Genomic DNA, 14,783 nt, shown 5'->3' with positions numbered 1-14,783 from the left:
TTCCATAGACAAGGCTGTATTCTGGAGTCCTAGCCTCCAGAGGTTCCATAGAGAAGGATGTGTTCTGGAGTCCTAACCTCCAGAAGGTGCCATAGAGAAGGCTGTATTCCAGCGTTTTAACCGCCAGAAGGTTCCATAGGGAAGGCTGTGTTCTGTCGTCCTAACCTCCAGAAGGTTCTTTAGATTAGGCTGTTTTCCAGCGTCCTAATCTCCAGAATGTTCCATAGAGAAGGATGTGTTCTGGAGTCCTAACCTCCAGAAGGTTCCATAGGGAAGGCTGTGCTCTGGTGTCCTAACATCCAGAAGGTTCCATAGAGAAGGCCGAGATCTGGAGTCCTTACCTCCAGGAGGTGCCATAGAGAAGGCGGTGTTCTGGAGTCCTAACCTCCAGAAAGTGCCATAGAGAAGGCTGTGTTCCAGCGTCCTAACCTCCAGAAGGTTCCATAGAGAGGGATGTGTTCTGGAGTCCTAACCTCCAGAAGGTTCCATAGAGAAGGCTGTGTTACAGCGTACTAACCTCCACAAGGTTCCATAGAGAAGGCTGTATTCCAGGGTCCTAAACTCCAGAAGGTTCCATAGACAAGGCTGTATTCTGTAGTCCTAGCCTCCAGAGGTTCCATAGAGAAGGTTGTGTTCTGGAGTCTTAACCTCCAGAAGGTGCCATAGAGAATGCTGTGTTCCAGCGTTTTAACTGCCAGAAGGTTCCATAGAGAAGGCTGTTTTTTGCAGTCCTAACCTCCAGAAGTTTCCATCGAGAAGGCTGTGCTCTGGTGTCCTAACCTCCAGAAGGTTCCATAGAGTAGGCTTTGTTCCAGCGTCCTAACCTCCAGAATATTCCATAGAGAAGGATGTGTTCTGGAGCCCTAACCTCCAGAAGTTTCCATGGAGAAGGCTGTGCTCTGGTGTGCTAACATCCAGAAGGTTCCATAGAGAAGGCGGTGTTGTGGAGTCCTAACCTCCAGAAAGTACCATAGAGAAGGCTGTGTTTCAGCGTCCGAACCTCCAGAAAGTGCCATAGAGAAGGCTGTGTTCCAGCTTCCTAACCTCCAGAAAGTTCCATAGAGAAGGCTTTCTTCTGGAGTCCTAACAACCGGAAGGTTCCTTAGAGAAGGCTGTATTCTGGAGTCCTAGCCTCCACAAGTTCCATAGAGAAGGCTGTGTTCTGCAGTCCTAACCTCCAGAATGTTCCATAGAGAAGGCTGTGTTCTGGAGTCCTAACCTCCAGAAGGTTCCATGGATAAGGCTGTGTTCTGGAGTCCTAACCTCCAGAAGGTGCCATAGAGAAGGCTGTTTTTTCAGTCCTAACCTCCAGAAGTTTTCATAGAGAAGGCTGTTTATTGCAGTCCTAACCTACAGATGTTTCCATAGAGAAGGCTGTGTTCTGGAGTCCTAACCTCCAGAAGGTTCCATATCGAAGGCTTTGTTCTGTAGTCCTTACCTCCAGAAAGTGCCATAGAGAAGGCTGTGTTCCAGCGTCCTAACTTCCGGAAGGTTCCACAGAGAAGGCTGTGTTCTGGAGTCCTAACCTCCAGAAGGTTCCATAGAGAAGGCTGTGTTCTAGCGTCCTAACCTCCAGAAGGTGCCATAGAGAAGGCTGTTTTTTGCAGTCCTCACCTCCAGAAGTTTACATATAGAAGGCTGTGTTCCAGCATCCTAACCTCCGGAAGGTTCCGTAGAGAAAGCTGTATTCTGGAGTCCTAGCCTCCAGAGGTTCCATAGAGAAGGCTGTGTTCTGGAGTCCTAACCTCCAGAAGGTTCCATAGAGAAGGCTGTGTTCTGGAGTCCTAACCTCCAGAATGTTCTATAGAGAAGGCTGTGTTCCAGCGTCCTAAACTCCAGAAGGTGCCATAGAGAAAGCTGTTGTTTGCAGTTCTAACCTTCAGAAGTTTCCATCGAGAAGGCTGTGCTCTGGTGTCCTAACATCCAGAAGGTCCCATAGAGAAGGCCGTGATCTGGATTCCTAACCTCCAGAAGGTGCCCTAGGGAAGGCTGTGTTCCAGCGTCCTATCCTCCTGAAGGTTCCAAAGAGAAGGCGGTGTTCCAGCGTCCCAACCTCCAGAAGGTTCAATAGAGAAGGCTGTCTTCTGGAGTCCTAACCTCCAGAACGTTCCATAGAGAAGGCTGTGTTCCAGCTTCCTAACCTCCAGAAAGTTCCATAAAGTAGGCTGTTTTCCAGCTTCCTAACCTCCAGAAAGTTCCATAGAGAAGGCTGTGTTCCAGCTTCCTAACCTGCAGAAAGTTCCATAGAGAAGGCTTTCTTCTGGAGTCCTAACCTCTGGAAGGTTCCTTAGAAAAGGCTGTATTCTGGAGTCCTAGCCTCCAGAGGTTCCATAGAGAAAGCTGTGTTCTGGCGTCCTAACCTCCAGAAGGTTCCATAGAGAAGGCTGTGTTCTGGCGTCCTAACCTCCAGAAGGTTCCATAGAGAAGGCTGTGTTCTGGCGTCCTAACCTCCAGAAGTTTCCATAGATAAGGCTGTGTTCTGGAGTCCTAATGTCCAAAAGTTCCATAGAGAAGGCTGTGTTCCAGCGTACTAACATCCAGAAGGTTCCATAGAGAAGACTGTGTTCTGGAGTCCTAACCTCCAGAAGGTTCCATAGAGAAGGCTGTGTTCCTGCGTCCTAACCTCCAGAAAGTTTCATAGAGAAGGCTTTGTTCTGGGGTCCTTACCTCCAGAAAGTGCGATAGAGAAGGCTGTGTTCCAGCGTCCTAACTTCCAGAAGGTTCCATGGAGAAGGCTGCGTTCTCGAGTCCTAACCTCCAGAAGATTCCATAGAGAAGGCTGTGTTCTGGAGTCCTAACCTCCAGAAGGTTCCATAGAGAAGGCTGTGTTCCAGCGTGCTAACTTCCAGAAGGTTCCATGGAGAAGGCTGCGTTCTCGAGTCCTAACCTCCAGAAGATTCCATAGAGAAGTTTGTGTTCCAGCGTACTAACATCCAGAAGGTTCCATAGAGAAGGCTGTATTCCAGGGTCCTAACCTCCAGAAGGTTCCATAGACAAGGCTGTATTCTGGAGTCCTAGCCTCCAGAGGTTCCATAGAGAAGGTTGTGTTCTGGAGTCCTAACCTCCAGAAGGTTCTTTAGAGTAGGCTGTGTTCCAACGTCCTAATCTCCAGAATGTTCCATAGAGAAGGATGTGTTCTGGAGTCCTAACTTCCAGAAGGTTCCATTGAGAAGGCTGTGCTCTGGTGTCCTAACATCCAGAAGGTTCCATAGAGAAGGCCGAGATCTGGAGTCCTAAACTCCAGAAGGTGGAATAGAGAAGGTGTTCTGGAGTCCTAACCTCCAGTAAGTGCCATAGAGAAGGCTGTGTTCCAGCGTACTAACCTCCAGAAGGTTCCATAGAGAAGGCTGCGTTCTGGAGTCCTAACCTCCAGAAGGTTCCATAGAGAAGGCTGTGTTCCAGCGTACTAACCTCCACACGGTTCCTTAGAAAAGACTGTATTCCAGGGTCCTAACCTCCAGAAGGTTCCATAGACAAGGCTGTATTCTGGAGTCCTAGCCTCCAGAGGTTCCATAGAGAAGGTTGTGTTCTGGAGTCCTAACCTCCAGAAGGTGCCATAGAGAATGCTGTGTTCCAGAGTTTTAACCGCCAGATGGTTCCATAGAGAAGGCTGTGTTCTGCAGTCCTAACCTCCAGAAGATTCCATAGAGTAGGCTTTGTTCCAGCGTCCTAACCTCCAGAATGTTCCATGGAAAAGGATGTGTTCTGGAGTCCTAACATCCAGAAGGTTCCATAGAGAAGGCCGAGATCTGGAGTCCTAACCTCCAGAAAGTGCCATAGAAAAGGCTGTGTTCCAGCGTCCTACCTCCAGAAGGTGCCATAGAGAATGCTGTGTTCTGAAATGCTAACCTCCAGAAGGTTCCATAGAGAAGGCTGTGTTCCAGCGTCCTAACATCCAGAAGGTTCCATAGAGAAGGCTACGTTCTGGAGTCCTATCCTCCAGAAGGTTCCATAGAGAAGGCTGTTTTTTGCAGTCCTAACCTCCAGAAGGTTCCATAGAGAAGGATGTTTTTTCAGTCCTAACCTCCAGAAGTTTCCATAGAGAAGGCTGTTTATTGCAGTCCTAACCTACAGAAGTTTCCATAGAGAAGGCTGTGTTCTGGAGTCCAAACCTCCAGAAGGTTCCATATAGAAGGCTTTGTTCTGTAGTCCTTACCTCCAGAAAGTGCCATAGAGAAGGCTGTGTTCCAGCGTCATAACTTCCGGAAGGTTCCATAGAGAAGGCTGTGTTCTGGAGTCCTAACCTCCAGAAGGTTCCATAGAGAAGGCTGTGTTCTGGAGTCCTAACCTCCAGAAGGTTCCATAGAGAAGGCTGTGTTCTGGAGTCCTAACCTCCAGAATGTTCTATAGAGAAGGCTGTGTTCCAGCGTCCTAAACTCCAGAAGGTGCCATAGAGAAGGCTGTTTTTTGCAGTTCTAACCTTCAGAAGTTTCCATCGAGAAGGCTGTGCTCTGGTGTCCTAACATCCAGAAGGTCCCATAGAGAAGGCCGTGATCTGGATTCCTAACCTCCAGAAGGTGCCCTAGGGAAGGCTGTGTTCCAGCATCCTAACCTCCTGAAGGATCCAAAGAGAAGGCGGTGTTCCAGCGTCCCAACCTCCAGAAGGTTCAATAGAGAAGGCTGTCTTCTGGAGTCTTAACCTCCAGAACGTTCCATAGAGAAGAGTGTGTTCCAGCTTCCTAACCTCCAGAAAGTTCCATAGAGTAGGCTGTGTTCCAGCTTCCTAACCTCCAGAAAGTTCCATAGAGAAGGCGGTGTTCCAGCTTCCTAACCTGCAGAAAGTTCCATAGAGAAGGCTTTCTTCTGGAGTCCTAACTTCCGGAAGGTTCCTTAGAGATGGCTGTATTCTGGAGTCCTAGCCTCCAGAGGTTCCATAGAGAAGGCTTTGTTCTGGCGTCCTAACCTCCAGAAGGTTCCATAGAGAAGGCTGTGTTCTGGCGTCCTAACCTCCAGAAGGTTCCATAGAGAAGGCTGTGTTCTGGAGTCCTAACCTCCAGAAGGTTCCATAGATAAGGCTATGTTCTGGAGTCCTAACCTCCAGAAGTTTCCATCGAGAAGGCTGTGCTCTGGTTTCCTAACATCCAGAAGGTTCCACAGAGAAGGCCGAGATCTGGAGTCCTTACCTCCAGTAGCTTCCATAGAGAAGGCTGTGTTCTGGAGTCCTAACCTCTAGAAGGTGCCATAGAGAATGCTGTGTTCCAGCGTTTTAACCGCAAGAAGGTTCCATAGAGAAGGCTGTGTTCTGGAGTCCTAACCTCCAGAAGGTTCCATGGAGAAGGCTGTGTTCCAGCGTCCTAACCTCCAGAAGGTGCCATAGAGAAGGCTGTTTTTTGCAGTCCTAACCTCCAGAGGTTCCATAGAGAAGACTGTGTTCCAGCATCCTAACCTCCGGAAGGTTCCGTAGAGAAGGCTGTATTCTGGAGTCCTAGCCTCCAGAGGTTCCATAGAGAAGGCTGTGTTCTGGAGTCCTAACCTCCAGAAGGTTCCATAGAGAAGGCTGTGTTCTGGAGTCCTAACCTCCAGAAGTTTCCATAGATAAGGCTGTGTTCTGAAGTCCTATCCTCCAGAAGGTGCCATAGAGAAGGGCGTTTTTTGCAGGTCTAACCTTCAGAAGTTTCCATCGAGAAGGCTGTGCTCTGATGTCCTAACATCCAGAAGGTCCCATAGAGAAGGCCGTGATCTGGAGTCCTAACCTCCAGAAGGTGCCCTAGGGAAGGCTGTGTTCCAGCGTCCTAACCTCCTGAAGGTTCCAAAGAGAAGGCGGTGTTCCAGCGTCCCAACCTCCAGAAGGTTCAATAGAGAAGGCTGTCTTCTGGAGTCCTAACCTCCAGAACGTTCCATAGAGAAGGCTGTGTTCCAGCTTCCTAACCTCCAGAAAGTTCCATTGAGAAGGCTGTGTTCCAGCTTCCTCGCTTCCAGAAAGTTCCATAGAGAAGGCTGTGTTCCAGCTTCCTAACCTGCAGAAAGTTCCATAGAGAAGGCTTTCTTCTGGAGTCCTAACCTCCGGAAGGTTCCTTAGAGAAGGCTGTGTTCCAGCGTCCTAACCTTCAGATGGTTCCATAGAGAAGGCTGTGATCCAGGGTCCTAACCTAAAGAAGGTTCCATAGAGAAGGCTGTTTTTTGCAGTCCTAACCTCCAGAAGTTTCCATTGAGAAGGCTGTGCTCTGGTGTCCTAACATTCAGAAGGTTCCATAGAGAAGGCCGTGATCTGGTGTCCTAACCTCCAGAAGGTGCCATAGAGAAGGCTGTGTTCTGGAGTCCTAACCTCCAGAAGGTTCCATAGAGAAGGCTGTGTTCTGGAGTCCTAACCTCTAGAAGGTGCCATAGAGAATGCTGTGTTCCAGCGTTTTAACCACAAGAAGGTTCCATAGAGAAGGCTGTGTTCTGGAGTCCTAACCTCCAGAAGGTTCCATAGAGTAGGCTTTGTTCCAGCGTCCTAACCTCCAGAATGTTCCATAGAGAAGGATGTTTCATGGAGTCCTAACCTCCAGAAGGTTCCATCGAGAAGGCTGTGCTCTGGTCTCCTAACATCCAGAAGGTTCCATAGAGAAGGCCGAGATCTGGAGTCCTAACCTCCAGAAGGTGCCATAGAGAAGGCAGTGTTCTGGAGTCCTAACCTCCAGAAAGTGCCATAGAGAAGTCTGTTTTCCAGCGTCCTAACCTCCAGAAGGTGCCATAGAGAAGGCTGTGTTCTGAAATGCTAACCTTCAGAAGGTTCCATAGAGAAGGCTGTGTTCCAGCGTCCTAACTTCCAGAAGGTTCCATAGAGAAGGCTGCGTTCTGGAGTCCTAACCTCCAGAAGGTTCCATAGAGAAGGCTGTTTTTTGCAGTCCTAACCTCCAGAAGGTGCCATAGAGAAGGCTGTATTCTGGAGTCCTAACCTCCAGAAGGTGCCATAGAGAAGGCTGTGTTCTGGAGTCCTAACCTCCAGAAGGTTCCATAGAGAAGGCTGTTTTTTGCAGTCCTAACCTCCAGAAGTTTCCATAGAGAAGGCTGTTTATTGCAGTCCTAACCTACAGAAGTTTCCATAGAGAAGGCTGTGTTCTGGAGTCCTAACCTCCAGAAGGTTCCATATAGAAGGCTTTGTTCTGGAGTCCTTACCTCCAGAAAGTGCCATAGAGAAGGCTGTGTTCCAGCGTCCTAACTTCCGGAAGGTTCTATAGAGAAGGCTGTGTTCTGGAGTCCTGACCTCCAGAAGGTTCCATAGAGAAGGCTGTGTTCCAGCGTCCTAACCTCCAGAAGGTGCCATAGAGAAGGCTGTGTTCTGGAGTCCTAACCTCTAGAGGTTCCATAGAGAAGGCTGTGTTCTGGAGTCTTAACCTCCAGAAAGTGCCATAGAGAAGGCTGTGTTCCAGCGTCTTAACCGCCAGAAGGTTCCATAGAGAAGGCTGTGTTCTGGAGTCCTAACCTCCAGAAGGTTCCATAGAGTAGGCTGTGTTCCAGCGTCCTAACCTCCAGAATGTTCCATAGAGAAGGATGTGTTCTGGAGTCCTAACCTCCAGAAGGTTCCATCGAGAGGGCTGTGTTCCAGCGTCCTAACCTCCAGAAGGTTCCATAGAGAAGGCTGTGTTCTGGAGTCCTAACCTCCAGAAAGTGCCATAGAGAAGGCTGTGTTCCAGCGTCCTAACCTCCAGAGGGTGCCATAGAGAAGGCTGTGTTCTGAAATGCTAACCTCCAGAAGGTTCCATAGAGAAGGCTGTGTTCCAGGGTACTAACCTCCAGAAGGTTCCATAGAGAAGGCTTTGTTCTGGAGTCCTAACCTCCAGAAGGTTCCATAGAGAAGGCCATTTAAAAAGCGTCAGAGGAGGTGACTGGCTATCTCCCTCTCTTCCAGTTCAGCTCCTTCAGATCAGAGGCTAGAGGGGGGCGGAACCTTTGGCCTGAGCCAAGATGGCGGCTGCGAAACCAACCTCTATGGGCTAGCTCTCTTTCTGCCTTGCGCAGCTCATGGTGGCGGCCGGGGAGGGTGTAGGTGGAACAAAGGATACAGCTACCAAGGAGACACCCTTGTGCCGTGCGCTCTTAGCTCTCTGCACGCGCCACGTCAAGGCAAGAAGGGGGCGGGGGGGGGGGGGCAATCGAGTGCTTCCGGGCACGTGGCGGGCTCCTCCCCCTTCTGGCGCTGCTAGGGCGAGCGTCTTCAGCGGACCCCGCCCCGTGCCTTGCTGGCCCCGGCTCCTCCCCTTGGTCGATCAGTCTGCGGCTTCGGCTGGCCCCGCCCCTTCGGCTGGCCCCGCCCCCTCCACTGCGTCCTTGGTGATGCCCTCGCAGCCTGTGTGCCTGCACAAGACCCTGGACTTGGCGCTTAGCATCCTAGCCAACTGCTGGACAAAAGGGGCGTGCCGGACTGAAGTGCGCAGACTCGGAGGCATTCTGTCTTTGGGTAAGTGCTCCGCCCCCTTGTCCTAGAAGGATTCCATGCACTCCCCCTCCTGGCCTGAGCTTTGGCGGCGTCTTGAGTTCTTTGTGTTGGATCCTGCGTTATGACCACACGGTGCCCACACTTCTCGAGCTTTCACGCCTCGTTAGGTTACAGCTCTGTTACACATTATACTCGAGCTCTCTCAGATCAATAATTACAGCCATTTCTCCCTCGCCTCTGGGCTGGTGAGGCTAAAGGGATTATTTGGTGACTTTTCGATGATTTTTACCCTCCATTTATGAGGTTCACGGCAGACAGTGTCTCCTGAACGTCCGGCCCTGTGCAGGGCTGTCATCTGATGAGCTAGAGCTCAGAAGATGTAGTGGTCAGAAAAGTGGGCTCTGCAGTCAGCTAGACCCCTAGAGGCTAGGATTCCTTGTTGCACAACGGGATAATAATAGCTACCTCGCATAACTGGAGACGGGAGAAAATGAAATACAGATATAGAACACAGATGCTCTAAACATGAACTGGGTACTTCTAGCTAAAAACAAGCAGTTAACAAATCCTAACAAGACAGCAAGCTTTTCTGTTTACCAGCTAAGTTGGCGCCGCCTAGTGGCAATGTTGTGAATACAGTTTACTTATAGCCTGTATGAAATTATACGGGTTAAAAAAGTGTTTTATTGATTTCAGAGAATTAGAAACATCAGTGATGAGAGAGAATGGCGCCCTCTATGACGTCTGACTGAGGCCAGGACAGTGTGTCGAGCCCTCCATGACCGCTATCTGAGACTGGGACTGTGGACAGAGCCGTCTATGACCTCTGATTGAGGCTGGGCCTGTGGACAAGGCTCTCTATGTCCTCTGATTGAGTTTGTGCCAGTAAACAGAGCCCATTATGACCTCTAACTGAAGCCGGGCCTGTGGTCAGAGCCCTCAATGACCTCTTCCTGAGGCTGGGCCTGTGGACAAAGCCCTCTATGATCTCTGCCTGAGGGTGGGACTGTGAATCGAGCCCTACATGACATCTGATTGAAGCTGGAAGGCTTTGTTCTGGAGTCTTTAACTCCAGAAAGTGCGATAGAGAAGGCAGTGTTCCAGCGTCCTAACTTCCAGAAGGTTCCATAGAGAAGGCTGCGTTCTGGAGTCCTAACCTCCAGAAGGTTCCATAGAGAAGGCTGCGTTCTGGAGTCCTAACCTCCAGAAGGTTCCATATAGAAGGCTGTGTTCCAGTGTCCTAACCTCCGGAAGGTTCCATAGAGAAGGATGTGTTCCAGCGTCCTAACGTCCAGAAGGTTCCATAGAGAAGGCTGTGTTCTAGTGTCCTAACCTCCAGAAGGTTCCATAGAGAAGGCTGTGTTCCAGCGTCCTAACCTCCCGAAGGTTCCATAGAGAAGGCTGTGTTCTGGAGTCCTAACCTCCAGAAGGTGCCATAGAGAAGGCTGTGTTCTGGAGTCTTAACCTCCAGAAGGTGCCATAGAGAAGGCTGTATTTTGCAGTCCTAACCTCCAGAAGTTTCCATAGAGAAGGCTGTGTTCTGGTGTCCTAACCTCCAGAAGGTTCCATAGAGAAGACCATGATCTGGATTCCTAACCTCCAGAAGGTGCCATAGAGAAGGCTGTGTTCTGGAGTCCTAACCTCCAGAAAGTGCCATAGAGAAGGCTATGTTCCAGCGTCCTAACTTCCGGAAGGTTCCATAGAGAAGGCTGTGTTCTGGAGGCCTCTGACTGAGGCAGGTCCTGTGGAAGGAGTCCTCCATGACCTTTGCTTGAGGTTGGGACTGTGGTTGGAGCCCTCCGTGTCCTCTGACTGAGGATGGGCCAGTGGATGGAGCCCTCTATGACCTCTGACTGAGGCTGGGCCTGTGGATGGAGCCCTCCATGACCTCTTCCTGAGGGCATACCTTTTGTTGGAGGCTTCTATTACCCCTGACCGAGGAGCCGTGGGGCCGCAAGGGGCCAGCGCTGCTGCTGCTTTCGCGCTTCTCCCAGGCTCCAGACCCGAGCGGGGCGCTGGTGACCGGCCCGGCCCTTGCAGCCTGCTGGCCTACGTGACGGGGCGCCGGGCCCACCGAGCCCTCACGCGCTGCGCATCCTGGCGCGCCTCACCTGCAACCCGGCCTGCCTCAAGGCCTTCGTGCGCAGCTACGGAGCCGCGCTGCTGTGAGCCTGGCTGGTGCTGGGTGTCACCTCGGACGACTGGCCCACGCTGCGTGCCCGGCCCCCCAGTCTGCGCAGCCAGCACTGGGAGCTGGGTGTGTCCCTGCCCCTTCCGCTCTGTCCTCCACTTACCCCTCAGTGAGCCCAGAACCTCCCCTTACCCACCACTCCTCCTTCTCACTGCCCTCTGCCCACCATCCAAACAACCCAGCCACCAGGGGTGGAGGGTGCCATCCCGCCCCCTCCTGCTCCACCATCCCAGCCTGCAGAGTTCGGCTCCATCCCGGGCCCAAGCTTTGGGGCCCCAACAATTTAGAATTGCACCTGTTGGCATTTCCTTCCCTAATCTACTCTGGGTTATGCGGTGTCACTGGCTTGTGAAACCAGGCTCAGGAGCCATGTCCTTTTAGGCCCAACCCCCATATCCAACACTACCCTGTCTCCTGGGCCCCTGACTCACTCCCTGACATCCCACTTCCTGTTCCTACCCTCCACTTCCAATTCCCGGTCTCTTGGCCCCATCCCTCAGGGCCTGCGCCAGCCTCCTTCCCTGCGCCCTGGGTTCTTGCCCTGAGGTTTTTCCCACCTTCTTTTCGGGGCCGGAAGCCTGTGTTACCCATCCCTCCCCAGTCTCGGACACCAGCTCCCAACCTGACCCACTCTGCCCACCCCTGCAGGTGAGATGCTGCTGCAGAACCTGACAGTGCAGGCTGAGTCGCCCTTTGGAGTGGGTACCCTCACTCACCTGCTGCTCTCTGGGAGTCCTGAGGACCGTGTGGCCTGTGCACTGACCTTGCCCTTCATTTGTCGGTGAGGGGGGTGGGGGTGCCTTGCAGGGGTCAGGGGAGCGAGGTTGCTGTTGCCCAGTCGCACCTTTTCCACCTTCTGAAAGATTCTCTTTCTCCCCATAGGAAGCCCTCTCTGTGGCGCCGGCTGCTTCTGGACCAGGGCGACCTCCAACTCCTCCTCTCGGCCCTGACGCGACCAGCTCCGCATCCACTCTTCCTCTTCTTTGCTGCAGACTCCCTCTCCTGCCTCCAAGGCCTGGTGTCTCCCACTGTGAGCCCAGCCCTCCCACCTGCAACCCCCTTGGACCCAGACCCGCCCTCCCATTGCCACTATGAACCTCTGCTGGGCCTAGATCCCATCCCAGCCCCGGATCTACACTTCCTGCTGGACTCAGGCCTACGGCTCCCTGCCCAGCGAGCTGCCTCATCCACTGCCTCCCCTTTCTTCCGGGCCCTGCTAGCTGGCAGCTTTGCTGAAGCCCAGATGGACCTGGTACCTCTTCGAGGCCTATCACCCAGCGCAGCCTGGCCTATCCTGCATCACCTGCATGGCTGCCGGGGCTGTGGGGCAACCCTGAGGCCCATTCCCCCGCCAGGCCAGCCCCTGCTGGGCTCAGAGGCTGAGGAGGCACTGGAGGCTGCTGGCCGTTTCCTGCTGCCTGGGCTGGAGGAGGAACTGGAAGAGGCTGTGGGCCGTATCCACCTGGGATCCCAAGGTGGCCCAGAGTCAGTGGGTGAGGTATTCCGCCTGGGCCGGCCCTGGCTGGCTGCCCACTGTGCACGCTGGACCCTGGGGCCAGGGCAGTGCCCACGGAAGCGGGCTCTGGCCTTAGTGGGGCTTGTGGAGGCAGCAGGAGAAGAAGCAGGTCCCCTGACTGAGGCTTTACTGGCTGTGGTGATGGGAGTTGAAGAGGGGAGCAAGGGTCCCAGCCTAGACTCTTGATATCCCCTCGGAGGGGACCCAAGAATGAATTGGCAAGAAGAAGGCCTCCCAGCGTGGCACAGGGAGGAGGCTGAGCAGGAGTCACCACTGAGGACTGACGAGAGGATGGACCTGGGCCCCAGGACGATGGGCCGAAGACTCAGGAGTGAGAAGCCGAGGCCACGGTCTGGGCATGGGGCCCGCGAGATGGAGACGAGCCCAGCCTTTGGGAGTGGGATTAAAACTTAGGAGTTGGATATTCCTGTTGTGTGTGTCTCTGCTTACTCTCCTGTGGGCATCTCCTTACCCTTCACCCATCAAGAGGGTCTTGTCTAGGTCTCTGTGTCTCAATATAGGCCTCCCTGGCGTGTAGGAGTTGAGTAGTAATAGGCCATGGTTCCCGGAGCCCTGGGATAGGGTAGAGTCCCAGGCTTCTCCCTAGGATGTGGTTATGGGCCTGAGGGAAGCCTGCTTCCTGCTCACGTGACTTCATTGCTCAGACAGCCACTCAGCTGACACAGACCTTGCTCAGGCTGAGCGGGCTGTGCTGAGGGAATGCTGTGAGTTTGGCGAGGCATGGCCAAGGCCTTGGCATTGCTGTTTTCTGAGTGGCCATCACCCACCTTGGGCCTTCCATCCCTGGGTCTGTTTTCATCTCTCGGGCCAAGTGTCCTCCTGCTGGGTTCCTGTCTTAGTCATGCCCAGAGAGAGCCGAAGCCTGGGCTGGCATTGAGGTGAGGGAGGAGCTTGTGTTATTTTGGTCTCCAATGTAGAGCCTCCGTCACCTGGCTCCCAGGTCACTGAGCACTCGGGTGGCAGCTAACTGAGGAGAATGCCTGGACTGAGTCTGCCAGTGGCCTCGGGAGCTAAGGCTGGCACTGCTGTCTCCAGGAGTGTCTGTCCAGGTGTCTGATCAGGCTGTGCATTAGAACCCCCAGGGAGCTTATTAAACACATTGACACCTATTGACGCCTGAGCCCTTTCTGATTGAATTGGACTGAGGGAGGGTGCCCTGGGCACCAGATTGTTCTGATTTGCTGCTGTTTTTGTTTTGTTCTGTTTTTCTCTCCTTCAGTTTAATTGACATGGCCTATTGCCTTGCAGAAAAACATGAATTGAAGATCAGTTCTTGTACAGATCTCAGCTCAATATCAGGGTTATATTATAAGAGATAGTATTACCAAATATAACTACACCATTGAGAACTATCTATGACACTATGATTCTTATTATGTTTTTTCTGAATTACAGTTTAAAATAAGGATTGTACCCTATTCTACCCTCGTAAGTCTTGTTTTAAGCATTTACTCCATCTACAACAGCATTGTATACCTCAATTCCACATCCAAAAAGGTGTGCACAGTAAGAAGTTACATTTTAAGTAAAAATGACAGTCCTGTCTGGTGTGATCAGTGGTTAGAGCATTGGCCCACACATTGAAGAGTTGCCAGTTTGATACCTGGCCCTGGTTGGGGCATGTGCGGGGAGGCAACAAATCAATGTGTCTCTCTCACACCAATGTTTCTCTCTCTTCCCTCCCTCTCTCCCTTCCACTCTCTCTAAAAAAATCAATGGAAAAAATATCTTCAGGTGAGGATTAACTAACTCACTCACTCACTCAATAAATAAATAATAGGCTGTCTGGCGTGGCTCAGTGGTTGAGCGGTGACCTGTGGACCAGGAGGTCACGGTTTGATTCCCAGTCAGGCCATATGCCCAGGTTGTGGGCTCGATCCCCAGTAGGGAGTGTGCAGGGGGCAGCCGATCAGTGATTCTCTATCATCATTGATGTTTCTCTCTCCCTCTCCCTTCTTCTTGAAATCAATAAAAATAAAATTTTAAAAAATAAATAATAATTAAAATTACACATATAAATCAAAGCCTATGTGAAATATTAAATACTCTCTCCACTTAACAAAACCACCATTTTGTATGGAATAATTTGCAATGATGCTATTATTATATCTTGTAAATGCAATGAGAGGAAACCCATTCTTTCGTGGCATGTTGGTGGGCACAACAGCTCATGTGGCCTGCTGAATTTTGAAGACTAAAGTGCTCAGGTCTGGATTGAGACCCACAGTCCAGTGGCTGCAGCACCATTGTGTCTGTCCAAGCCAACTATAGAGTGTCTCATTTCAATCTTTTAAAAAAATTTTTTTATTGATTTTAGAGAGAGAGATAGAGAGAGAGAAACATCAATTATGAGAATCATTGATCGGCTGCCTCCTGCATGCCCCCTACTGGAGATCGAGCCCACAACCCAGGCATATGCCCTGACCAAAATTGAACTGTGATCTCATGGTTCATAGGTCAATGCTCAACCACTGAGCCACGCTGGCCAGGCTCGTTTCACTCCTGATTTCTCAGGGTCTCGATCCAAGGAGGGCTTCTTGTTCCTTGGTGGCTGGCCGGAGTTTGCGTCTTGCTTTCTTTGCTGTGTTCATCGGTATCTTTGGAACAGGTCTGGGCCTCCCTGTTGGGGAAGGCTTTGTCTTGAAGGCGGGCTGGGGTCTGGCTGCCTGGGAGTGTTTTCTCAGCCTGCATGG

General features: G+C 51.7%; 1 protein-coding gene and 1 pseudogene across 2 annotated transcripts; both read left to right on the top strand.

The window, feature by feature from the left end:
* The first annotated feature begins 7,890 nt into the window (after positions 1-7,890).
* On the top strand, positions 7,891-8,409 carry LOC307095053 (armadillo repeat-containing protein 5-like; annotated as a pseudogene). The gene has a single exon. The product of its transcript is annotated as an armadillo repeat-containing protein 5-like (transcript).
* A 1,532-nt stretch (positions 8,410-9,941) lies between these two features.
* On the top strand, positions 9,942-12,255 carry LOC307095052 (armadillo repeat-containing protein 5-like; the record flags this gene model as incomplete). Its single annotated transcript, XM_079764219.1, is given in 7 exon segments — positions 9,942-9,968; positions 10,306-10,396; positions 10,399-10,422; positions 10,425-10,528; positions 10,532-10,619; positions 11,202-11,334; positions 11,436-12,255. Coding segments are annotated over 7 exon segments (1,287 nt in total).
* Positions 12,256-14,783: the final 2,528 nt, after the last annotated feature.

This window comes from Cnephaeus nilssonii (assembly GCF_951640355.1).
Source record: "Cnephaeus nilssonii genome assembly, chromosome: 24".
Taxonomy (NCBI): Eukaryota; Metazoa; Chordata; class Mammalia; order Chiroptera; family Vespertilionidae; genus Cnephaeus; species Cnephaeus nilssonii.
Note: the sequence above shows the minus strand (reverse complement) of the source record. Positions and strands in the feature narration are given on the sequence as shown.